This window comes from Pungitius pungitius, chromosome 21, assembly GCF_949316345.1.
Source record: "Pungitius pungitius chromosome 21, fPunPun2.1, whole genome shotgun sequence".
NCBI classification, from domain to species: Eukaryota; Metazoa; Chordata; class Actinopteri; order Perciformes; family Gasterosteidae; genus Pungitius; species Pungitius pungitius.
This window is the reverse complement of record NC_084920.1, coordinates 2,646,425-2,667,076: the sequence shown is the minus strand read 5'-3', so window position 1 is coordinate 2,667,076 and position 20,652 is coordinate 2,646,425. Positions and strand designations below refer to the sequence as shown.

Here is a 20,652-nt window from a genome sequence, read left to right as displayed (position 1 = left end):
ATAAAGCAGTTATGACATTGTGTATTTTACTTTTAGCATTTTAACCAAAGACACTTACTTGAAGCGAGCAGTAGAATCACCAGGCGGAGCATAGTTTCTTCTATGAAAGGGTTAAAGGGTAAAAACGTTAATGTCTAAGATAAGATATTCCTTTATTAGTCCTATAATGGGTAAATTCACAGGATCGCAGCAAAGTGGACAGTACACACAAGATACATGGTAGAAAAACAACAAGAAGAATATATATTAAAAATAAGACAAAAAAAAGAAGAAATAAATGCAAAAACCCACAGTAACTGAATATACTTGTAACTAAGAAAATAAATGTTTATGTACACACAGGGTCTCACTGTGATTATTGCACATTACACAAATGCTTGTTAGCTGGATGAAATAAAAACGCTACATGAAGCCCAAATGTCCCAACTAGTGTTCTTACCTGGTGTGCAGGTGTTTCTTTGGAGGAGATGAAGTGCACTTCTGCAGGACGTCTCATTGTCTCTTATGTGCTGTAGGTTTTACCAAAGAACTTTTCCTATTTGTCTATATGGAAATGTTTGCTGTTTGCTTTTGCCTACATCATGGGAATATTTCAATGTCATAAAATAATGTTTAATTATTAACGAGTAAACACGTAGTTAGAGCCTGCTGACGTAATATTGCTCGCACGACCTGCTGTTTTCCTTCCATGTCCCCATGTGGACACACAGATGAATAGCGTCACACTGTGAAGTGTCAGCACAAGGTTTATTCAAAGGTAAAGATCGATTAATTGTGAAAAGGAAGAAGAACCCCGGGGACGCATCTCAAAAACACAGAACTGGCTTGTCTCTGTCTATTTCCTGCCACCTGTCTTTGTGTGTCCTGTTTCAGCTGTGAGGTCATCAACCAACCCGTCGCTCATCGTCCTGCCCGTCAGACTCCAGCAGATGCTCACAATAATCCACATCTAGGCCCAGTGGCGGCTGGTGGATTGTTTTCGGTAGGGCCAGTTTCAGTAATCATTCGAGTATGATTCAATGCAAAAAAAGTATCAAACACACATTATTACTTTGCAGTTAAAGATTTTAATTCATATCAAAACTATTATAAATATCATGTAATAAATATATTAGATAAAATATGCAACAAAATATAAGAAAACAAACAAATTCTGAATAAAATAAAGATGTAAGATACGTTTAGAAGGGAGTAGGAAACACCTAAAAGGTGAGACATCTTTCTATCACTTACTAAACCTACATAATGAAATATATATAATGCTTCTCAGATACATTTCAACACGTATCCTAACTGCAGGGTATTAAAAATGCTACGTTATTGACTTAAAAACTTAAAAAGACTTGAAAAAATGTATTTGTCAAATGCAACAAAGTCTCTTTCCAAAGAGCATTTAAAAAAAAAAAAAACATAATTTTTTTTTTTACTTCTCATGATGTTACTGTAATTTTATCTTTCACCCTTAAGGTGCCTTTGCATGTTTTCAGGAGTAATTGTCAAGTCTTGTTTTGCACTGCAGATCATTTCATAACGTCGACTTTACTTTATTTTTACAGGTTTCTTTGATTTCCTTCTTTTCTTTTTTGTGGAAAATCTTTCCGTCCGGCTGGATTCTCCATTGAAGCTTGACCATGCCGTACTTCTGTTGGATCTATGGAGGCAAAAAGAAAGAACAGACCTTTAACCAAGTCATCTGGTCCTCATGTAGCTGTTATGATCACATGTTTAATGCAGCAGGGAGTTTAGACCAAAAACTCACTTGGTTCAGAATGGCTTCACTCACAGTCGGGTCATTCAGGTCTGAATTTGACTTCATTTCCACCTTCACAATGGTCTGTTTTCTTACTTCTTTTTCTAAACAAAAAATAAAAATGACTTTTGTTTGTTTTGTCAAATAAATCATGTTGAGGATGATATTAAGAGGAAAAGCGATGCTGCACTGGACTGAATCAGACTGCAACAGACATTGGACGCTCACCGGTGTGACAGATGAAAGGATAGCGGTTACCACAAGCTCTGTCAAACCATGTGTTGGGCATGTTAAGCAATGCACATGATCCATCGCTGTTTGGCTGAGCGATCTCCCAGGATCGGAAAGAACTGTCGCTCTGGTCCGACCATTGCCACTCATCTCTGAACAAACCCACCCAGAAAGCTTTGCTTTCATTAAACATGCTCCGTAACATCTGGTTTTCCGCCTGGTTCCTGACGACGGCCAAGTCAGTACCTCTCTGCAGGCAGTGCTGCCGGGCTTCCCACCAGGACACCTCTGTAGAAACAACTAACAAAGCGAGGCCCTTACCTGTAGAGGTGCAAAAGTGTAACAGAGAGGTTAAAAGGTTTGAAGAGAGAGACTCAAGCAGCTCAAAGATGAGATTAATGCTTCATTCTAGTGGTTTTTAAATAACGACTTGTGTTACTTTTCTTAGTGTATAATCTCCTTTATAATGACCTTCAGACAGAGCTAGACTAACTGAGTGACATCACTAAAGCTTTTCAAATTAAAACCACATTTACCTTCCTTACAGATAAACCCCAGTGTTGATCCACAGGAGGCTGCGAGCCATTTCCCACCAACCGCCACGCTGCCACAGGAACCCGAGCCTGGTGCAGCGGCCCAGTTAGTGTACACAGCAATGTTCTCAGGCTCTCCTACGGACCACTTCCAGGAGAACCCCGTGCCCATTCTAAGTCCAATCCAGGTGTCCTTAGTCCAGCCGATGGCGTTGGTCATGTTCCTAAGTATGTCCAGGTCGTCCCTGTTGCCGATGGTGGCGAGATCACTGTGGTTCTGTCTGCAGTAAGCTCGGGCCCCGTCCCATGTCTTATGCTCGTTTATCAGGTGATACTCTCGGGAGAAGAGTGAACACAGAGTGACGCAACCTGCAGACCAACACCCCACCAGACAGTAAATAAAGCAGTTATGACATTGTGTATTTTACTTTTAGCATTTTAACCAAAGACACTTACTTGAAGCGAGCAGTAGAATCACCAGGCGGAGCATAGTTTCTTCTATGAAAGTACACACAAGATACATGGTAAAAAAAACAACAAGAAGAATATATATTAATAATAAGACAAAAAAAGAAGAAATAAATGCAAAAACCCACAGTAACTGAATATACTTGTAACTAAGAAAGTAAATGTTTATGTACACACAGGGTCTCACTGTGGTTATTGCACATTACACAAATGCTTGTTAGCTGGATGAAATAAAAACGCTACATGAAGCCCAAATGTCCCAACTAGTGTTCTTACCTGGTGTGCAGGTGTTTCTTTGGAGGAGATGAAGTGCACTTCTGCAGGACGTCTCATTGCCTCTTATGTGCTGTAGGTTTTACCAAAGAACTTTTCCTATTTGTCTATATGGAAATGTTTGCTGCTTGCTTTTGCCTACATCAGGTGGTATTTGACTATCACGAAAATGTTGCATTTTTAACATGTAAACACGTAGTTAGAGCCTGCTGACGTATCATCGCCTGCACAACCTTTTCCTGTTTCCTTCGAATGTCCCCATATGGACACACAGATGAATAGCGTCACACTCCCAAGTGGCAGCAAAAGGTTTGTTCAAAGATAAAGATTTATTAATCATGAAAAGGAAGAAGAACCCCGGGACGGGATCTCAATGTGTCCCAACACAGAACTGGCTTGTCTCTGTCTATTTCCTGCCACCTGTCTTTGTGTGTCCTGTTTCAGCTGTGAGGTCATCAACCAACCCGTCGCTCATCGTCCTGCCCGTCAGACTCCAGCAGATGCTCACAATAATCCACATCTAGTCCCCTGTCACTCTTTTCTAAATCTTGCTTCTCACACACACACACACACATTTCATCAGCGTTGACGTCTCCTCTCCGTGACCCCAGAAGACCCCTTATATAAAGCAGTGTGTGCTCTCTAGCTGTGACTCCCCTTGTTTCCATCATCTGATCTTCAGGTAGGCCGTGTGCTTCTCCTCCTCCTCCTCCTCCTCCTTATCTGCTCCTGTAATCGATATACAAATAGTAATAAACAAATGAGCACTGCGCTGAAATTCGCTACATAGTATCATTTATGGATCGGGAGGATTTTAAAATGACGCTGTTTAATGATTTAAGGGCTGTGAAATGCTTTGCTCAAAATACTGTTTAAAGCTGCAGTAATCAATGTTTTTTTATGTTCATTTGAAGAGGATTCACAGAAATGAACCATGGCTGAAGCTACAGCTCCTCGTAGATCGACAGAGACTTACGTACAGAAACGACTCCAGCCGCTTACAGGAAGACCTGCAGCACATGTGACCAAGAGGTGGGTTTCTCAGTGAGGTGGTGTGTGTGTGCGCCACAGTAGCTAACCACTCAAAATGAATTTACAAGACGTTTTATTGCACTCTGAATCACAAACTACGAATTAAAAACAGTCAAACTCCAGAAAAACAACAATGTCCATAAATGACTGAATCTAAAAGTAGTCTCAGAGGTTCTGCCCCACCATCAAAACCCAGTAAAAGAGATGCATCTCTATTTAAAAAGACAAAGAGACACCAGATTGGGGCAGCAGGGACAAGGCTCCCACTGGTCCAAACTCTGTCAAAGGGCCTCCTGTGCACCTGTTACTCCGAGCTGCTCCAACTGCCCCCCCCCCCCCCGTATTTTTATTCATTTTGTGCAAAAGGATGCAGCACAACTGCTTATCAGCAACATGAGTGAATAGTGAAGACAGTGTGAACATTTAAAACAATTGCCTCATCATTAAATCTATTGAGATAAAATATGCAACAAAATACAAGAAGACAAACAAATTCTGAATAAAATAAAGATGTAAGATACGTTTAGAAGGGAGTAGGCAAGCAAACACCTAAAAGGTGAGACATCTTTCTATCACTTACTAAACCTACATAATGAAACATATATAATGACTCTCACATACATATCAACACGTATCCTAAATGCAGGGTATTAAAAATGCTAAGTTATTGACTTTTATAAAAAAAAATGTTTTTGTCAATTGCAACAAAATCTCTTTCCAAAGAGCATTTTTTAAAATGTGAATAATGTTTACTGTCTTTAAAAAATAAACATCTATTTTTGGTTGAACTTCTCATGATGTTACTGTAATTTTATCTTTTACCCTTAAGGTGCCTTTGCATGTTTTCAGGAGTAATTGTCAAGTCTTGTTTTGCACTGCAGATCATTTCATAACGTCGACTTTACTTTATTTTTACAGGTTTCTTTGATTTCCTTCTTTTCTTTTTTGTGGAAAATCTTTCCGTCCGGCTGGATTCTCCATTGAAGCTTGACCATGCCGTACTTCTGTTGGATCTATGGAGGCAAAAAGAAAGAACAGACCTTTAACCAAGTCATCTGGTCCTCATGTAGCTGTTATGATCACATGTTTAATGCAGCAGGGAGTTTAGACCAAAAACTCACTTGGTTCAAAATGGCTTCACTCACAGTCGGGTCATTCAGGTCTGAATTTGACTTCATTTCCACCTTCACAATGGTCTGTTTTCTTACTTCTTTTTCTAAACAAAAAATAAAAATTAATTTTGTATGTTTCGTCAAATAAATCATGTTGAGGATGATATTAAGAGGAAAAGCGATGCTGCACTGGACTGAATCAGACTGCAACAGACATTGGACGCTCACCGGTGTGACAGATGAAAGGATGGCGGTCACCACAAGCTCTGTCACCCCATGTCTTGTCCTTGTAAAGCAATGCACATGGGCCATCGCCATTTGGCTGAGTTATGTACCAGGATCGGAAAGAACTGTCGCTCTGGTCCGACCATTGCCACTCATCTCTGAACAAACCCACCCAGAAAGCCTTGCTTTCATTAAACATGCTCCGTAACATCTGGTTTTCCGCCTGGTTCCTGACGACGGCCAAGTCAGTACCTCTCTGCAGGCAGTGCTGCCGGGCTTCCCACCAGGACACCTCTGTAGAAACAACTAACAAACCAAGGCCCTTACCTGTAGAGGTGCAAAAAGTGTAACAGAGAGGTTAAAAGGTTTGAAGAGAGAGACTCAAGCAGCTCAAAGATGAGATTAATGCTTCATTCTAGTGGTTTTCAAATGATGACTTGTGTAACTTTTCTTAGTGTATAATCTCCTTTATAATGACCTTCAGACAGAGCTAGACTAACTGAGCGACATCACTAAAGCTTTTCAAATTAAAACCACATTTTACCTTCCTTACAGATAAACCCCAGTGTTGTGTTACAGGAGGCTGCGAGCCATTTCCCACCAACCGCCACGCTGCCACAGGAACCCGAGCCTGGTGCAGCGGCCCAGTTAGTGTACACAGCAATGTTCTCAGGCTCTCCTACGGACCACTTCCAGGAGAACCCCGTGCCCATTCTAAGTCCAATCCAGGTCTCTTCAGTCCAGCCGATGGCGTTGGTCATGTTCCTAAGTATGTCCAGGTCGTCCATGTTGCCGATGGTGGCGAGATCACCGTGGTTCTGTCTGCAGTAAGCCTGGGCCTCGTCCCACGTCTTACGCTCGTTTATCAGGTGATACTCTCGGGAGAAGAGTGAACACAGAGTGACGCAACCTGCAGACCAACACCCCACCAGACAGTAAATAAAGCAGTTATGACATTGTGTATTTTACTTTTAGCATTTTAAACAAAGACACTTACTTGAAGCGAGCAGTAGAATCACCAGGCGGAGCATAGTTTCTTCTATGAAAGGGTTAAAGGGTAAAAACGTTAATGTCTAAGATAAGATATTCCTTTATTAGTCCTATAATGGGTAAATTCACAGGATCGCAGCAAAGTGGACAGTACACACAAGATACATGGTAGAAAAACAACAAGAAGAATATATATTAAAAATAAGACAAAAAAAAGAAGAAATAAATGCAAAAACCCACAGTAACTGAATATACTTGTAACTAAGAAAATAAATGTTTATGTACACACAGGGTCTCACTGTGATTATTGCACATTACACAAATGCTTGTTAGCTGGATGAAATAAAAACGCTACATGAAGCCCAAATGTCCCAACTAGTGTTCTTACCTGGTGTGCAGGTGTTTCTTTGGAGGAGATGAAGTGCACTTCTGCAGGACGTCTCATTGTCTCTTATGTGCTGTAGGTTTTACCAAAGAACTTTTCCTATTTGTCTATATGGAAATGTTTGCTGTTTGCTTTTGCCTACATCATGGGAATATTTCAATGTCATAAAATAATGTTTAATTATTAACGAGTAAACACGTAGTTAGAGCCTGCTGACGTAATATTGCTCGCACGACCTGCTGTTTTCCTTCCATGTCCCCATGTGGACACACAGATGAATAGCGTCACACTGTGAAGTGTCAGCACAAGGTTTATTCAAAGGTAAAGATCGATTAATTGTGAAAAGGAAGAAGAACCCCGGGGACGCATCTCAAAAACACAGAACTGGCTTGTCTCTGTCTATTTCCTGCCACCTGTCTTTGTGTGTCCTGTTTCAGCTGTGAGGTCATCAACCAACCCGTCGCTCATCGTCCTGCCCGTCAGACTCCAGCAGATGCTCACAATAATCCACATCTAGGCCCAGTGGCGGCTGGTGGATTGTTTTCGGTAGGGCCAGTTTCAGTAATCATTCGAGTATGATTCAATGCAAAAAAAGTATCAAACACACATTATTACTTTGCAGTTAAAGATTTTAATTCATATCAAAACTATTATAAATATCATGTAATAAATATATTAGATAAAATATGCAACAAAATATAAGAAAACAAACAAATTCTGAATAAAATAAAGATGTAAGATACGTTTAGAAGGGAGTAGGAAACACCTAAAAGGTGAGACATCTTTCTATCACTTACTAAACCTACATAATGAAATATATATAATGCTTCTCAGATACATTTCAACACGTATCCTAACTGCAGGGTATTAAAAATGCTACGTTATTGACTTAAAAACTTAAAAAGACTTGAAAAAATGTATTTGTCAAATGCAACAAAGTCTCTTTCCAAAGAGCATTTAAAAAAAAAAAAAACATAATTTTTTTTTTTACTTCTCATGATGTTACTGTAATTTTATCTTTCACCCTTAAGGTGCCTTTGCATGTTTTCAGGAGTAATTGTCAAGTCTTGTTTTGCACTGCAGATCATTTCATAACGTCGACTTTACTTTATTTTTACAGGTTTCTTTGATTTCCTTCTTTTCTTTTTTGTGGAAAATCTTTCCGTCCGGCTGGATTCTCCATTGAAGCTTGACCATGCCGTACTTCTGTTGGATCTATGGAGGCAAAAAGAAAGAACAGACCTTTAACCAAGTCATCTGGTCCTCATGTAGCTGTTATGATCACATGTTTAATGCAGCAGGGAGTTTAGACCAAAAACTCACTTGGTTCAGAATGGCTTCACTCACAGTCGGGTCATTCAGGTCTGAATTTGACTTCATTTCCACCTTCACAATGGTCTGTTTTCTTACTTCTTTTTCTAAACAAAAAATAAAAATGACTTTTGTTTGTTTTGTCAAATAAATCATGTTGAGGATGATATTAAGAGGAAAAGCGATGCTGCACTGGACTGAATCAGACTGCAACAGACATTGGACGCTCACCGGTGTGACAGATGAAAGGATAGCGGTTACCACAAGCTCTGTCAAACCATGTGTTGGGCATGTTAAGCAATGCACATGATCCATCGCTGTTTGGCTGAGCGATCTCCCAGGATCGGAAAGAACTGTCGCTCTGGTCCGACCATTGCCACTCATCTCTGAACAAACCCACCCAGAAAGCTTTGCTTTCATTAAACATGCTCCGTAACATCTGGTTTTCCGCCTGGTTCCTGACGACGGCCAAGTCAGTACCTCTCTGCAGGCAGTGCTGCCGGGCTTCCCACCAGGACACCTCTGTAGAAACAACTAACAAAGCGAGGCCCTTACCTGTAGAGGTGCAAAAGTGTAACAGAGAGGTTAAAAGGTTTGAAGAGAGAGACTCAAGCAGCTCAAAGATGAGATTAATGCTTCATTCTAGTGGTTTTTAAATAACGACTTGTGTTACTTTTCTTAGTGTATAATCTCCTTTATAATGACCTTCAGACAGAGCTAGACTAACTGAGTGACATCACTAAAGCTTTTCAAATTAAAACCACATTTACCTTCCTTACAGATAAACCCCAGTGTTGATCCACAGGAGGCTGCGAGCCATTTCCCACCAACCGCCACGCTGCCACAGGAACCCGAGCCTGGTGCAGCGGCCCAGTTAGTGTACACAGCAATGTTCTCAGGCTCTCCTACGGACCACTTCCAGGAGAACCCCGTGCCCATTCTAAGTCCAATCCAGGTGTCCTTAGTCCAGCCGATGGCGTTGGTCATGTTCCTAAGTATGTCCAGGTCGTCCCTGTTGCCGATGGTGGCGAGATCACTGTGGTTCTGTCTGCAGTAAGCTCGGGCCCCGTCCCATGTCTTATGCTCGTTTATCAGGTGATACTCTCGGGAGAAGAGTGAACACAGAGTGACGCAACCTGCAGACCAACACCCCACCAGACAGTAAATAAAGCAGTTATGACATTGTGTATTTTACTTTTAGCATTTTAACCAAAGACACTTACTTGAAGCGAGCAGTAGAATCACCAGGCGGAGCATAGTTTCTTCTATGAAAGTACACACAAGATACATGGTAAAAAAAACAACAAGAAGAATATATATTAATAATAAGACAAAAAAAGAAGAAATAAATGCAAAAACCCACAGTAACTGAATATACTTGTAACTAAGAAAGTAAATGTTTATGTACACACAGGGTCTCACTGTGGTTATTGCACATTACACAAATGCTTGTTAGCTGGATGAAATAAAAACGCTACATGAAGCCCAAATGTCCCAACTAGTGTTCTTACCTGGTGTGCAGGTGTTTCTTTGGAGGAGATGAAGTGCACTTCTGCAGGACGTCTCATTGCCTCTTATGTGCTGTAGGTTTTACCAAAGAACTTTTCCTATTTGTCTATATGGAAATGTTTGCTGCTTGCTTTTGCCTACATCAGGTGGTATTTGACTATCACGAAAATGTTGCATTTTTAACATGTAAACACGTAGTTAGAGCCTGCTGACGTATCATCGCCTGCACAACCTTTTCCTGTTTCCTTCGAATGTCCCCATATGGACACACAGATGAATAGCGTCACACTCCCAAGTGGCAGCAAAAGGTTTGTTCAAAGATAAAGATTTATTAATCATGAAAAGGAAGAAGAACCCCGGGACGGGATCTCAATGTGTCCCAACACAGAACTGGCTTGTCTCTGTCTATTTCCTGCCACCTGTCTTTGTGTGTCCTGTTTCAGCTGTGAGGTCATCAACCAACCCGTCGCTCATCGTCCTGCCCGTCAGACTCCAGCAGATGCTCACAATAATCCACATCTAGTCCCCTGTCACTCTTTTCTAAATCTTGCTTCTCACACACACACACACACATTTCATCAGCGTTGACGTCTCCTCTCCGTGACCCCAGAAGACCCCTTATATAAAGCAGTGTGTGCTCTCTAGCTGTGACTCCCCTTGTTTCCATCATCTGATCTTCAGGTAGGCCGTGTGCTTCTCCTCCTCCTCCTCCTCCTCCTTATCTGCTCCTGTAATCGATATACAAATAGTAATAAACAAATGAGCACTGCGCTGAAATTCGCTACATAGTATCATTTATGGATCGGGAGGATTTTAAAATGACGCTGTTTAATGATTTAAGGGCTGTGAAATGCTTTGCTCAAAATACTGTTTAAAGCTGCAGTAATCAATGTTTTTTTATGTTCATTTGAAGAGGATTCACAGAAATGAACCATGGCTGAAGCTACAGCTCCTCGTAGATCGACAGAGACTTACGTACAGAAACGACTCCAGCCGCTTACAGGAAGACCTGCAGCACATGTGACCAAGAGGTGGGTTTCTCAGTGAGGTGGTGTGTGTGTGCGCCACAGTAGCTAACCACTCAAAATGAATTTACAAGACGTTTTATTGCACTCTGAATCACAAACTACGAATTAAAAACAGTCAAACTCCAGAAAAACAACAATGTCCATAAATGACTGAATCTAAAAGTAGTCTCAGAGGTTCTGCCCCACCATCAAAACCCAGTAAAAGAGATGCATCTCTATTTAAAAAGACAAAGAGACACCAGATTGGGGCAGCAGGGACAAGGCTCCCACTGGTCCAAACTCTGTCAAAGGGCCTCCTGTGCACCTGTTACTCCGAGCTGCTCCAACTGCCCCCCCCCCCCCGTATTTTTATTCATTTTGTGCAAAAGGATGCAGCACAACTGCTTATCAGCAACATGAGTGAATAGTGAAGACAGTGTGAACATTTAAAACAATTGCCTCATCATTAAATCTATTGAGATAAAATATGCAACAAAATACAAGAAGACAAACAAATTCTGAATAAAATAAAGATGTAAGATACGTTTAGAAGGGAGTAGGCAAGCAAACACCTAAAAGGTGAGACATCTTTCTATCACTTACTAAACCTACATAATGAAACATATATAATGACTCTCACATACATATCAACACGTATCCTAAATGCAGGGTATTAAAAATGCTAAGTTATTGACTTTTATAAAAAAAAATGTTTTTGTCAATTGCAACAAAATCTCTTTCCAAAGAGCATTTTTTAAAATGTGAATAATGTTTACTGTCTTTAAAAAATAAACATCTATTTTTGGTTGAACTTCTCATGATGTTACTGTAATTTTATCTTTCACCCTTAAGGTGCCTTTGCATGTTTTCAGGAGTAATTGTCAAGTCTTGTTTTGCACTGCAGATCATTTCATAACGTCGACTTTACTTTATTTTTACAGGTTTCTTTGATTTCCTTCTTTTCTTTTTTGTGGAAAATCTTTCCGTCCGGCTGGATTCTCCATTGAAGCTTGACCATGCCGTACTTCTGTTGGATCTATGGAGGCAAAAAGAAAGAACAGACCTTTAACCAAGTCATCTGGTCCTCATGTAGCTGTTATGATCACATGTTTAATGCAGCAGGGAGTTTAGACCAAAAACTCACTTGGTTCAAAATGGCTTCACTCACAGTCGGGTCATTCAGGTCTGAATTTGACTTCATTTCCACCTTCACAATGGTCTGTTTTCTTACTTCTTTTTCTAAACAAAAAATAAAAATTAATTTTGTATGTTTCGTCAAATAAATCATGTTGAGGATGATATTAAGAGGAAAAGCGATGCTGCACTGGACTGAATCAGACTGCAACAGACATTGGACGCTCACCGGTGTGACAGATGAAAGGATGGCGGTCACCACAAGCTCTGTCACCCCATGTCTTGTCCTTGTAAAGCAATGCACATGGGCCATCGCCATTTGGCTGAGTTATGTACCAGGATCGGAAAGAACTGTCGCTCTGGTCCGACCATTGCCACTCATCTCTGAACAAACCCACCCAGAAAGCCTTGCTTTCATTAAACATGCTCCGTAACATCTGGTTTTCCGCCTGGTTCCTGACGACGGCCAAGTCAGTACCTCTCTGCAGGCAGTGCTGCCGGGCTTCCCACCAGGACACCTCTGTAGAAACAACTAACAAACCAAGGCCCTTACCTGTAGAGGTGCAAAAAGTGTAACAGAGAGGTTAAAAGGTTTGAAGAGAGAGACTCAAGCAGCTCAAAGATGAGATTAATGCTTCATTCTAGTGGTTTTCAAATGATGACTTGTGTAACTTTTCTTAGTGTATAATCTCCTTTATAATGACCTTCAGACAGAGCTAGACTAACTGAGCGACATCACTAAAGCTTTTCAAATTAAAACCACATTTTACCTTCCTTACAGATAAACCCCAGTGTTGTGTTACAGGAGGCTGCGAGCCATTTCCCACCAACCGCCACGCTGCCACAGGAACCCGAGCCTGGTGCAGCGGCCCAGTTAGTGTACACAGCAATGTTCTCAGGCTCTCCTACGGACCACTTCCAGGAGAACCCCGTGCCCATTCTAAGTCCAATCCAGGTCTCTTCAGTCCAGCCGATGGCGTTGGTCATGTTCCTAAGTATGTCCAGGTCGTCCATGTTGCCGATGGTGGCGAGATCACCGTGGTTCTGTCTGCAGTAAGCCTGGGCCTCGTCCCACGTCTTACGCTCGTTTATCAGGTGATACTCTCGGGAGAAGAGTGAACACAGAGTGACGCAACCTGCAGACCAACACCCCACCAGACAGTAAATAAAGCAGTTATGACATTGTGTATTTTACTTTTAGCATTTTAACCAAAGACACTTACTTGAAGCGAGCAGTAGAATCACCAGGCGGAGCATAGTTTCTTCTATGAAAGGGTTAAAGGGTAAAAACGTTAATGTCTAAGATAAGATATTCCTTTATTAGTCCTATAATGGGTAAATTCACAGGATCGCAGCAAAGTGGACAGTACACACAAGATACATGGTAGAAAAACAACAAGAAGAATATATATTAAAAATGAGACAAAAAAAAGAAGAAATAAATGCAAAAACCCACAGTAACTGAATATACTTGTAACTAAGAAAATAAATGTTTATGTACACACAGGGTCTCACTGTGGTTATTGCACATTACACAAATGCTTGTTAGCTGGATGAAATAAAAACGCTACATGAAGCCCAAATGTCCCAACTAGTGTTCTTACCTGGTGTGCAGGTGTTTCTTTGGAGGAGATGAGGTGCACTTCTGCAGGACGTCTCTTTGTCTCTCTTGTTACCGAAGAGCTTTTCCAATTTGTCTTTTTGGAAATGTTTGCTGCTTGCGAGGAAATTACAATAATGAGGAAATTTGAATGTCACAAATAATATGTAATTATTTACATTAAGGCTGCTGACTTATTGTTGTGTGCAGGGCCTGCTCTCGTTTCCTTCCATGTCCCCATATGGACACATAGATGAATAGCGTCACACTCCGAAGTGCCAGCATAAAGGTCTATTTATCGTCAAAACGAAGAAGAAGAACCCGGGGACGGGATCTCAATGTGTCCCAACACAGAACTGGCTTGTCTCTGTCTATTTCCTGCCACCTGTCTTTGTGTGTCCCGTTTCAGCTGTGAGGTCATCAACCAACCCGTCGCTCATCGTCCCGCCCGTCAGACTCCAGCAGATGCTCACAAAAGCCGCTAATAATCCACATCTAGTCCCCTGTCCGTCTTTTCTAAATCTTGCCTCTCACACACACACACACACATTTCATCAGCGTTGACGTCTCCTCTCCGTGACCCCAGAAGACCCCTTATATAAAGCCGTGTGTGCTCTCTGGCTGTGACTTCTCTTGTTTCCATCATCTGCTCTTCAGGTAGGCCGTGTACTTCTCCTTCTCCTCCTCCTCATCTGCTACTTCTTTTGTAGTCACACAAATACTACGAAGTAATACACATACATAGTTTTAATTTTCTCGATTGACTTTGTGTAACACTGCGGTAATCAATGTTTTTTTATGATGGGGAGTAGTTTGAACAGAATTTTCAGAAGGGAACCAGAGAGCGACGACTGAAGCTCGAAGCTACAGCTCCGATACAGTTTTCTGTTGCCTTTCGGCGTGTCGTCATCATTTTCTGGCTCGCGCCTTTAATGTTTTGATCGGATGGCGCGAAGCTGCTTTGAGCAACTGAAAACCCTCTGTGTGAAGCAAACAATAACGGACTAAATTAAAGATGCTTTGAAGCGGCCTCGGGTTTCTTTCATTATTCGTCAGACAAAGGATACAGCGTCTGCTTGTTTGAAGCTGTATCTTGTTGACATGAAGTGACATAAATCCAATCAATATTTGGCATCTTTGGAAAATTAGGGATTTCAACTAAGAATTTAATTTGGTTGTGTGATGTAAGTGTGAGATTGAGAGCTTCTCCTGTCCGCCATGTTAATGCTCTCCAAGGCCGGTCGTCGGGGCGACCAGTTGTTGATTGAAAATATCCCTTCAGTTCAGTGAGACTGCAAAAAAGACCCAATGATCACAGAGGACTTGCTTAATCTCCCCGGCCCACATTCTCATCTGCAGATTGGCCGGCTAATACCTCACTCTCATCCCGGGTAACGGGACACCGCTCCGAACTCTTCTGTTCCTAGATCGTTATCTACAAATGCACTTCTGCTTTTAGCTTTTTCATTGGCCTGCATTGACAATGAAATTCACTGTCTCGTACATCATGAAATGTAAAACAGTTTGTTTTTTTTCTAGTGTCGTCATGTCTGAGTTTGAAGATCACGGGTGAGTTAATGCATAAACTTTACAACATTCATAGTACATAAGCTTTACTTTTTATGGCACGACTCACCTGTTTGTTCAATTGTTATCTATTCAGACGCCATCAAGAAGGTAAGGACATTCACTCGCTCATTCGGCAAAGTAAAAATGTCAATGTCTAGTCATCCACTCAATCGCCATCATCTTCCTTTCTCCAGAGGAAGATGAGGACCCGGGGGAGGGAGGTGAGACGATGTTGATTTCATCTCTTACAGCCACCTGTCAGGGAGGGAAAGTGTCCCCGCAGGAGAAGAGATGGAAACATGTGTATTTGCATCTTGCGATACATCCAGTGTTTGCAAATGGTCACATGAGCTTCAATTCAAATTTAACAGGAAGCTTTAACACCCTTCTAGTCGGATCGGGTCTCCACGAACTGCGTCTTTTCCTGTGTTTGAACTCAATTGTTTTTCCTCTCCGGGTTAATTAACTGAACTTATTTGTCAAATCTAACTGCTGTTTTAAAAAACCCCAAAAAACTAATTCCCTTTCTTTGCGGTTGCGGCTGTTATGTTGAAGAAGAACGCCCCAAATTTAAGTAAGAAGAACGTGGAAATACCAAAACACATTGTCGGAATTTACCACAAAATGAGTATGTTGAACACGGCGTTGTGTTATTTCACAGGCCGCTCACACAGATCGCTGCCCCTAAAATCCCTGAGGGGGAGAGGGTGGACTTTGACGTGTGCTCCTTCAAGGTCGTTGTTAACAGACACATTCACACTTATTACCGCAGCCCAAACAGGCATTCAACGATATTGATCTCAGTATCGGTCCTCGGCAGGATATCCACAGGAAAAGGATGGAGAAAGACCTCCTGGAGCTGCAGACTCTGATTGACGTCCACTTTGAGCAGAGGCAGAAGGAGGAAGAGGAGCTGATTGGACTCAAATACAGGATTGTAACCGTTCATCACTTACTTCCTGCACGAGTCGGCGAATGCGACGTGAACCGCGTGCAGGCTGACGCGTTTTGCCTTTTCTGTGCCAGGAGAACCGGCGGGCAGAGAGAGCCGAGCAGCAGCGCGCCAGGGCCGAAAAGGAGCGGGACAGACAGACACGGATCGCAGTAATTGACGCCTGACACCGCATCGCATACGTACGCACGTCAAAGCATGCGCTCGGGGGTCACAACAACGCTTTCACCCCCCCGACTTCCTCAGGAGGAGAGACAGAGGAAAGAGGACGAGGAGGCGAAGAGGAGGGCCGAGGACGATGCCAAGAAGAAGAAGGTGCTCTCCAACATGGGAGCTCACTTCGGGGGCTTCCTGGCCAAGGTCAGGCGAGTCAGTGGGGGCGGAGGGGGGGGGGGGGGGGGGGGGGGGGTCGTGTCCGTTCGGACCCTCCAGGAAAAAGTGAGTTGTGTTGCGTGTGGTGCAGGTGGAGCAGAGGCGGGGGAAAAAGCAGACCGCCAGGGAAATCAAGAAGAAGACTCTGGCAGAGAGACGCCAGCCACTCGGCATCGAGAGCCTGAGGGAGGACGGCCTGAGGTCCGTTTCATGTCCGCGGAGAGGCTCGGATTCTAAGTGGTAGGAAAAGGACGCGTCGACCTCTTATTCACCTCGCTGATGCCCGTGTGATTTAGAGAGCGAGCCATGGAGATGTGGCAGTGGATCTACCAGCTGGAGTCAGAGAAGTTCGAGCTGACTGAAAAGACAAAGAGGCAGAAGTATGAGGTGAGCCTTCTAGTCCGGGAACATCACCAAAAGTGGTGTTTTAAATATACATAATTTTTTTTTTTCCTTCTTTTCTTTTCCAGATCAACGTCCTCCTGAACAGAATCCAACATGCTCAGAAGTTGTGAGTCCCCTTAGTCACCGTCACACTCCAAAGAGAGCACTGTGCGCGCGGCGCTTTGCGTCGACCATGCAAACGCTGCACGGACGGAGGGCAGCGGTCACGGCGACGCTAGAGATGTGAAATGAAAGCGATGGGACGTATCCAATGAGTCACACTCGCTGCTCATTTCTGTGCTGAATGCTACTGTTCATAATCAATTTTCTTTTTTTCTTTTTTTCTTGTCTCAATGTAGTAAAAAGGTCAATGGCAAGGGGAAGGTCGGCGGACGCTGGAAGTGAGCGCACTGAAGACACGGAACTCGTTTCTGGACAAGATTGGAGATTTTTGTGTGCATATGTATTTATTGAAATGCATAAAATGGATATTTTCTTGCAGTGTCATTTAAATTGTGAATTGTTATACTGTATTATTATTGTTATAAAAAGACAGTAAAGTTCACAGCAACAAAAAAAACAAAGATTTCTGTGGCTGGTTAACTTCCTTATGGAGGAAAAATAAATTCTGTCTGCATAAGCTCCTGGAAAGTGACTTTGATGTGAGGCAATATCACCTGGACTGTTGCATAAAGCTGCTGTCAAAGGGAGCAGAACAAAGGCACCACCTTTACTTCCTCCGTGGTATGAAAACAGCATGGACGTCATCGCTCTTCCCGTCACGCCACGGCTCAAATTCAGCCTCCAGAGCCATGCTCGCCACTTTCTCTGCAAAGCCCGCTGCTTGCTCCTTAGTCAGATCCAAAATGTACCTGTTTCACAATGAACGCACAAAATGCAGCGTAAATGCAGCGTAAATGCAACATAAATGCAACGGCCGCATTACAATTGTTGCTCCCTTTTTTTTTTTTTTTTTACAGATGGCGTCGCGTAGCGAACACAAAGGAATCACATGAAGAAGAAAAGCACATGCAACTTGTGACTAAAAGAGCATAGATACTCTACTCTACTGTCGCCATGGTAACAAACAATAAAAAAAAAACTCACTTGGCCAGCTCCACGACCAGCACGGCGTCTGGTGCTGCAATCTGCCGGATGGTCGGGCCCAGCTGGTTCACGCAGCTTCACAGGGAGGCAAACAAAGAACACAGAAATTCGACATGGTTCTACGGGGGTCTGCGGTCGAGATGGTCCGTAACGATCATCCATTCGGACCAATTATCTAGAGACGGAAAGCTCTCACCTGGCAGAGAAGTAGATGGTGCTAAAGAAGCGGGAGTATTTCAGTTTCTCTGGCAGTTTGTAAAGTGCGTCCGACGGGAGGAAGGTCACGGAGATCCCATCCGGCCGCATCAAGCCTGGAGACGGTTTGAGACAATTCCGTGTAACAGGTTTCATACGCAGATACTTTTTTTTTCCATGTGCTAAACTGGGAAGTGATCGCATTAAAACCCAGCTGAAACCCAGCTGGATGCAACGTTAATGATATCCAAAGCTTCTCTCGAGTCTTATGAGCAAGTTATTCATCTCATCGTTAGTGTTGACAGCGTTTTACCGTGAACGGGGACAGATTTCGGGTCAGCCTCAGGAGACGCCTGCTCTGCCTCCGACGGAGAGGTGGTGGAGCAGCTCCGTCTACTGGACAGGGACCGGAACAGTTCTTGTACATTTGCGACAGAGATATCCTGGGCCGTCTGTGGACGGGAGCAAAGGAAAAGGACAGAAACCATTAACACGTTCCTCACACTATAATCTAACATGTAATCTGTGTTATTGCTGCTGCATGTTTTACCGAGATGTGTTGCCCATTCTGCGTCCTGAGCAGGTTCGTGTCATCGGTTTCAATCCCGAAGGAGAGGTAAGGACTGGAAACAATGTCCCCCCAGTAGCCCCTGTAAGACACTTTTCCCCCTTTCTTCCCAGATAAACACAAAGCTCCTTTACGTCATCTGACTGCTGCATCGCAGGAGAAACATTGTGCCGAAAGAACTCACTTGACGGAACACTCTGGACGAGAGCAAACTCGGGTTGCTTGTTTGGTAGACACCTTCCCGCAGTTCGAACGCCAGACCCCGTTCCCTCCACCGTGCATATTGCTGTTTGTTAATGACGCCACACTGCGGACGCAGAAAGGAAGTGCATCGTTTAAGCACCTAAATGTCAAACCTTCTGTAAAGCATGCACAATTTTTAAAAGTTACCCCTTTCTCGTGTAGTTTCATTAGGAGGTCCCAGTCAAAGCAATTCCTCTTGGAGTCGTAGCGTGTTCCAAGGTGCTGCCTGACCCGATAATCCCAGGCTTTGGACATCGAGACGGGGGCAGCGCACTCAGATGAGGACGACGAAGGCCGAGGCTGGATCCACATCTGGAAAATCCCGGTCAACTCATCTCGCTCCTTGAACTGAATGATTATTCAAAGAACACGAAGCGTTCACACGGGTTCGACTGAGCAGGCCTCAATGTCTGATCCCAGAAGGAAATAAGGAGGTGAAGAGCAACACAGAGGATAGGCGGAGCATTACAAGCGGTTCGTACCTTGAGAAGAGCTGTGTTCAGAGCGGGGTGTGTGGCTGTCTCCAGAGACTCGGTGACGGACACGATCAGCTGTGATGCGGCGCGTCTCAGTCTCTCTTCTGTGTGGCCGCGGATCTCACCGTTCCCAAACACCTCCAAGAAAACCTCCGTCTTCTCTGAACTCCCCGATGGAGGCAAAAACATTTGACATGTGGGACCCCGTGAATCGTATTTGTTACCAAACATCTGTAAAAGCCAATAACCCGCACACCATTATTTCCCATGCTTTCCTGTGGCGTCAGTGCCAGGTAGAGGAGCAGCAGCTGTCTGGACACCACCTCCATGCAGTCTTCTATCACCCACACCTGCAGCAGAGCAGAGAATCAGTGTTCCGCCCGCAGTGGGGGTATAAACCTTTGGTTGTGATGCCGTGTTAAGCCACTGGGGGGCGCTCACATGAAGGTTTTCGTGGTTCTGCAAACCAGAAATGGTCTTCAGAATATGTCGCGGATCTCCACTGCCCACCAGCAACACATTGATGTCCCCTCGAGGTCTCACCGGGCCTGAGGGAGAGAGACTTTTAACAATTAGGCATTTTGTTTCAGCCCGTACCTTAACGTTAGGTAAACAACGCGCCCGCGTGCACCTGAGGCTCTCACCTGTGCTCAGCAGGTCGCGCGCCGGACTGAACCCCCACCAGGTGATGCAGCCAGCACCCTCGGGTGCCCGTCCAGCACTCATGTCCTGCGATGTAGTGAACGAAGGACGTTCTTACGCAGTGCTACTGAGAGACAAATTAGCTTAGCATGGCCGTCACCTAGCGAGTTAACGTTAGTTAATGTAAAGCTAAGTTGGCTAACTAGCAACACTACTAAACAGTGGCGCTATGAGGAAGAAACGTTAGCGTATCAATTACGTTGTTTTCCGGGGGCACAGACCCACCTTTATGGATGTTTAACGGCCATAAACTGGCAAAGGGGGAAAACTCACCTCGCAGTCTGACTCCTGAATAAAGTTGAAGTCGACCGTTTGAGTTCCGTTGCCAAGCAACAGTTTCTCAGTGGACAGACGCCACCTACCGGCGGAGCGGAGACTTTATACCAATACGCTACTATTGTGACGAATAGTCTAATATCTAATTTGATTTGATAAATATACGGATATATGTTATCGTGAAATGGTCCATCGTGGGTTCATTTGCATTTGATATACTATATTATTATTTAGAACAAACAGTGACT

At 43.4% G+C, this 20,652-nt stretch overlaps 3 protein-coding genes and 1 long non-coding RNA gene across 7 annotated transcripts; 1 reads left to right on the top strand and 3 right to left on the bottom strand.

Moving 5' to 3' along the window:
* Window positions 1-849: 849 nt before the first annotated feature.
* Window positions 850-3,823, bottom strand: LOC134107876 (secretory phospholipase A2 receptor-like). 3 transcript variants are annotated; one of them, XM_062559960.1, is made up of 6 exons: window positions 3,259-3,823; window positions 2,971-3,012; window positions 2,518-2,883; window positions 1,979-2,302; window positions 1,760-1,854; window positions 850-1,651 (listed from the first exon to the last, which is right to left on the bottom strand). In XM_062559960.1, exons 2-6 carry the CDS (start codon window positions 3,002-3,004, stop codon window positions 1,526-1,528), a joined length of 945 nt encoding a protein of 314 aa, XP_062415944.1. In that variant the 5' UTR covers window positions 3,005-3,012; window positions 3,259-3,823; the 3' UTR covers window positions 850-1,525. The 3 variants fall into 3 exon arrangements, with proteins under 3 accessions (XP_062415944.1, XP_062415942.1, XP_062415943.1); XM_062559958.1 differs by having other exon boundaries at window positions 2,971-3,823; XM_062559959.1 differs by having other exon boundaries at window positions 1,784-1,854; window positions 2,971-3,823.
* A 797-nt stretch (window positions 3,824-4,620) lies between these two features.
* LOC134107878 (uncharacterized) lies at window positions 4,621-6,056 on the bottom strand. Of its 2 annotated transcripts, none has more exons than XR_009942851.1 (3): window positions 5,628-6,056; window positions 5,409-5,503; window positions 4,621-5,300 (listed from the first exon to the last, which is right to left on the bottom strand). It is a non-coding gene; the product is annotated as an uncharacterized LOC134107878 (long non-coding RNA). The 2 variants fall into 2 exon arrangements; XR_009942852.1 differs by having other exon boundaries at window positions 5,797-6,056.
* A 1,356-nt stretch (window positions 6,057-7,412) lies between these two features.
* On the bottom strand, window positions 7,413-20,462 carry LOC119212634 (dynein axonemal assembly factor 3-like). The gene is made up of 17 exons (XM_062559957.1): window positions 20,402-20,462; window positions 20,071-20,155; window positions 19,868-19,974; window positions 19,683-19,776; window positions 19,433-19,587; window positions 19,098-19,298; window positions 18,892-19,014; window positions 18,690-18,812; window positions 18,453-18,591; window positions 18,141-18,255; window positions 17,945-18,019; window positions 17,515-17,709; window positions 15,197-15,384; window positions 9,534-10,547; window positions 9,081-9,446; window positions 8,323-8,865; window positions 7,413-8,214 (listed from the first exon to the last, which is right to left on the bottom strand). Exons 2-12 carry the CDS (start codon window positions 20,150-20,152, stop codon window positions 17,568-17,570), a joined length of 1,356 nt encoding a protein of 451 aa, XP_062415941.1. The 5' UTR covers window positions 20,153-20,155; window positions 20,402-20,462; the 3' UTR covers window positions 7,413-8,214; window positions 8,323-8,865; window positions 9,081-9,446; window positions 9,534-10,547; window positions 15,197-15,384; window positions 17,515-17,567.
* Window positions 15,328-16,900, top strand: LOC119212683 (troponin T, slow skeletal muscle-like). The gene is made up of 8 exons (XM_062559961.1): window positions 15,328-15,350; window positions 15,685-15,703; window positions 15,791-15,863; window positions 15,950-16,066; window positions 16,156-16,233; window positions 16,328-16,441; window positions 16,545-16,654; window positions 16,750-16,900. Exons 4-8 carry the CDS (start codon window positions 15,968-15,970, stop codon window positions 16,892-16,894), a joined length of 546 nt encoding a protein of 181 aa, XP_062415945.1. The 5' UTR covers window positions 15,328-15,350; window positions 15,685-15,703; window positions 15,791-15,863; window positions 15,950-15,967; the 3' UTR covers window positions 16,895-16,900.
* Window positions 20,463-20,652: the final 190 nt, after the last annotated feature.

Excerpts from the sequence above, each read along its gene's own strand:
- LOC134107876 (XM_062559958.1), bottom strand. The coding sequence starts at position 3,037 with ATGTATCTTGTGTGTACTTTCATAGAAGAAACTATGCTCCGCCTGGTG. Across the intron at positions 2,884-2,970 it reads GATTCTACTGCTCGCTTCAA|GTTGCGTCACTCTGTGTTCA; the intron begins GTAAGTGTCTTT and ends GTTGGTCTGCAG. Across the intron at positions 2,303-2,517 it reads GGGGTTTATCTGTAAGGAAG|GTAAGGGCCTCGCTTTGTTA; the intron begins GTAAATGTGGTT and ends GCACCTCTACAG.
- LOC119212683 (XM_062559961.1), top strand. The coding sequence starts at position 15,968 with ATGGAGAAAGACCTCCTGGAGCTGCAGACTCTGATTGACGTCCACTTT. Across the intron at positions 16,067-16,155 it reads TTGGACTCAAATACAGGATT|GAGAACCGGCGGGCAGAGAG; the intron begins GTAACCGTTCAT and ends TTTCTGTGCCAG. Across the intron at positions 16,442-16,544 it reads TCGGGGGCTTCCTGGCCAAG|GTGGAGCAGAGGCGGGGGAA; the intron begins GTCAGGCGAGTC and ends CGTGTGGTGCAG.
- LOC119212634 (XM_062559957.1), bottom strand. The coding sequence starts at position 20,152 with ATGAGTGCTGGACGGGCACCCGAGGGTGCTGGCTGCATCACCTGGTGG. Across the intron at positions 19,588-19,682 it reads GGAAAGCATGGGAAATAATG|AGAAGACGGAGGTTTTCTTG; the intron begins GTGTGCGGGTTA and ends CGGGGAGTTCAG. Across the intron at positions 17,710-17,944 it reads CTGGTCGTGGAGCTGGCCAA|GTACATTTTGGATCTGACTA; the intron begins GTGAGTTTTTTT and ends ATTGTGAAACAG.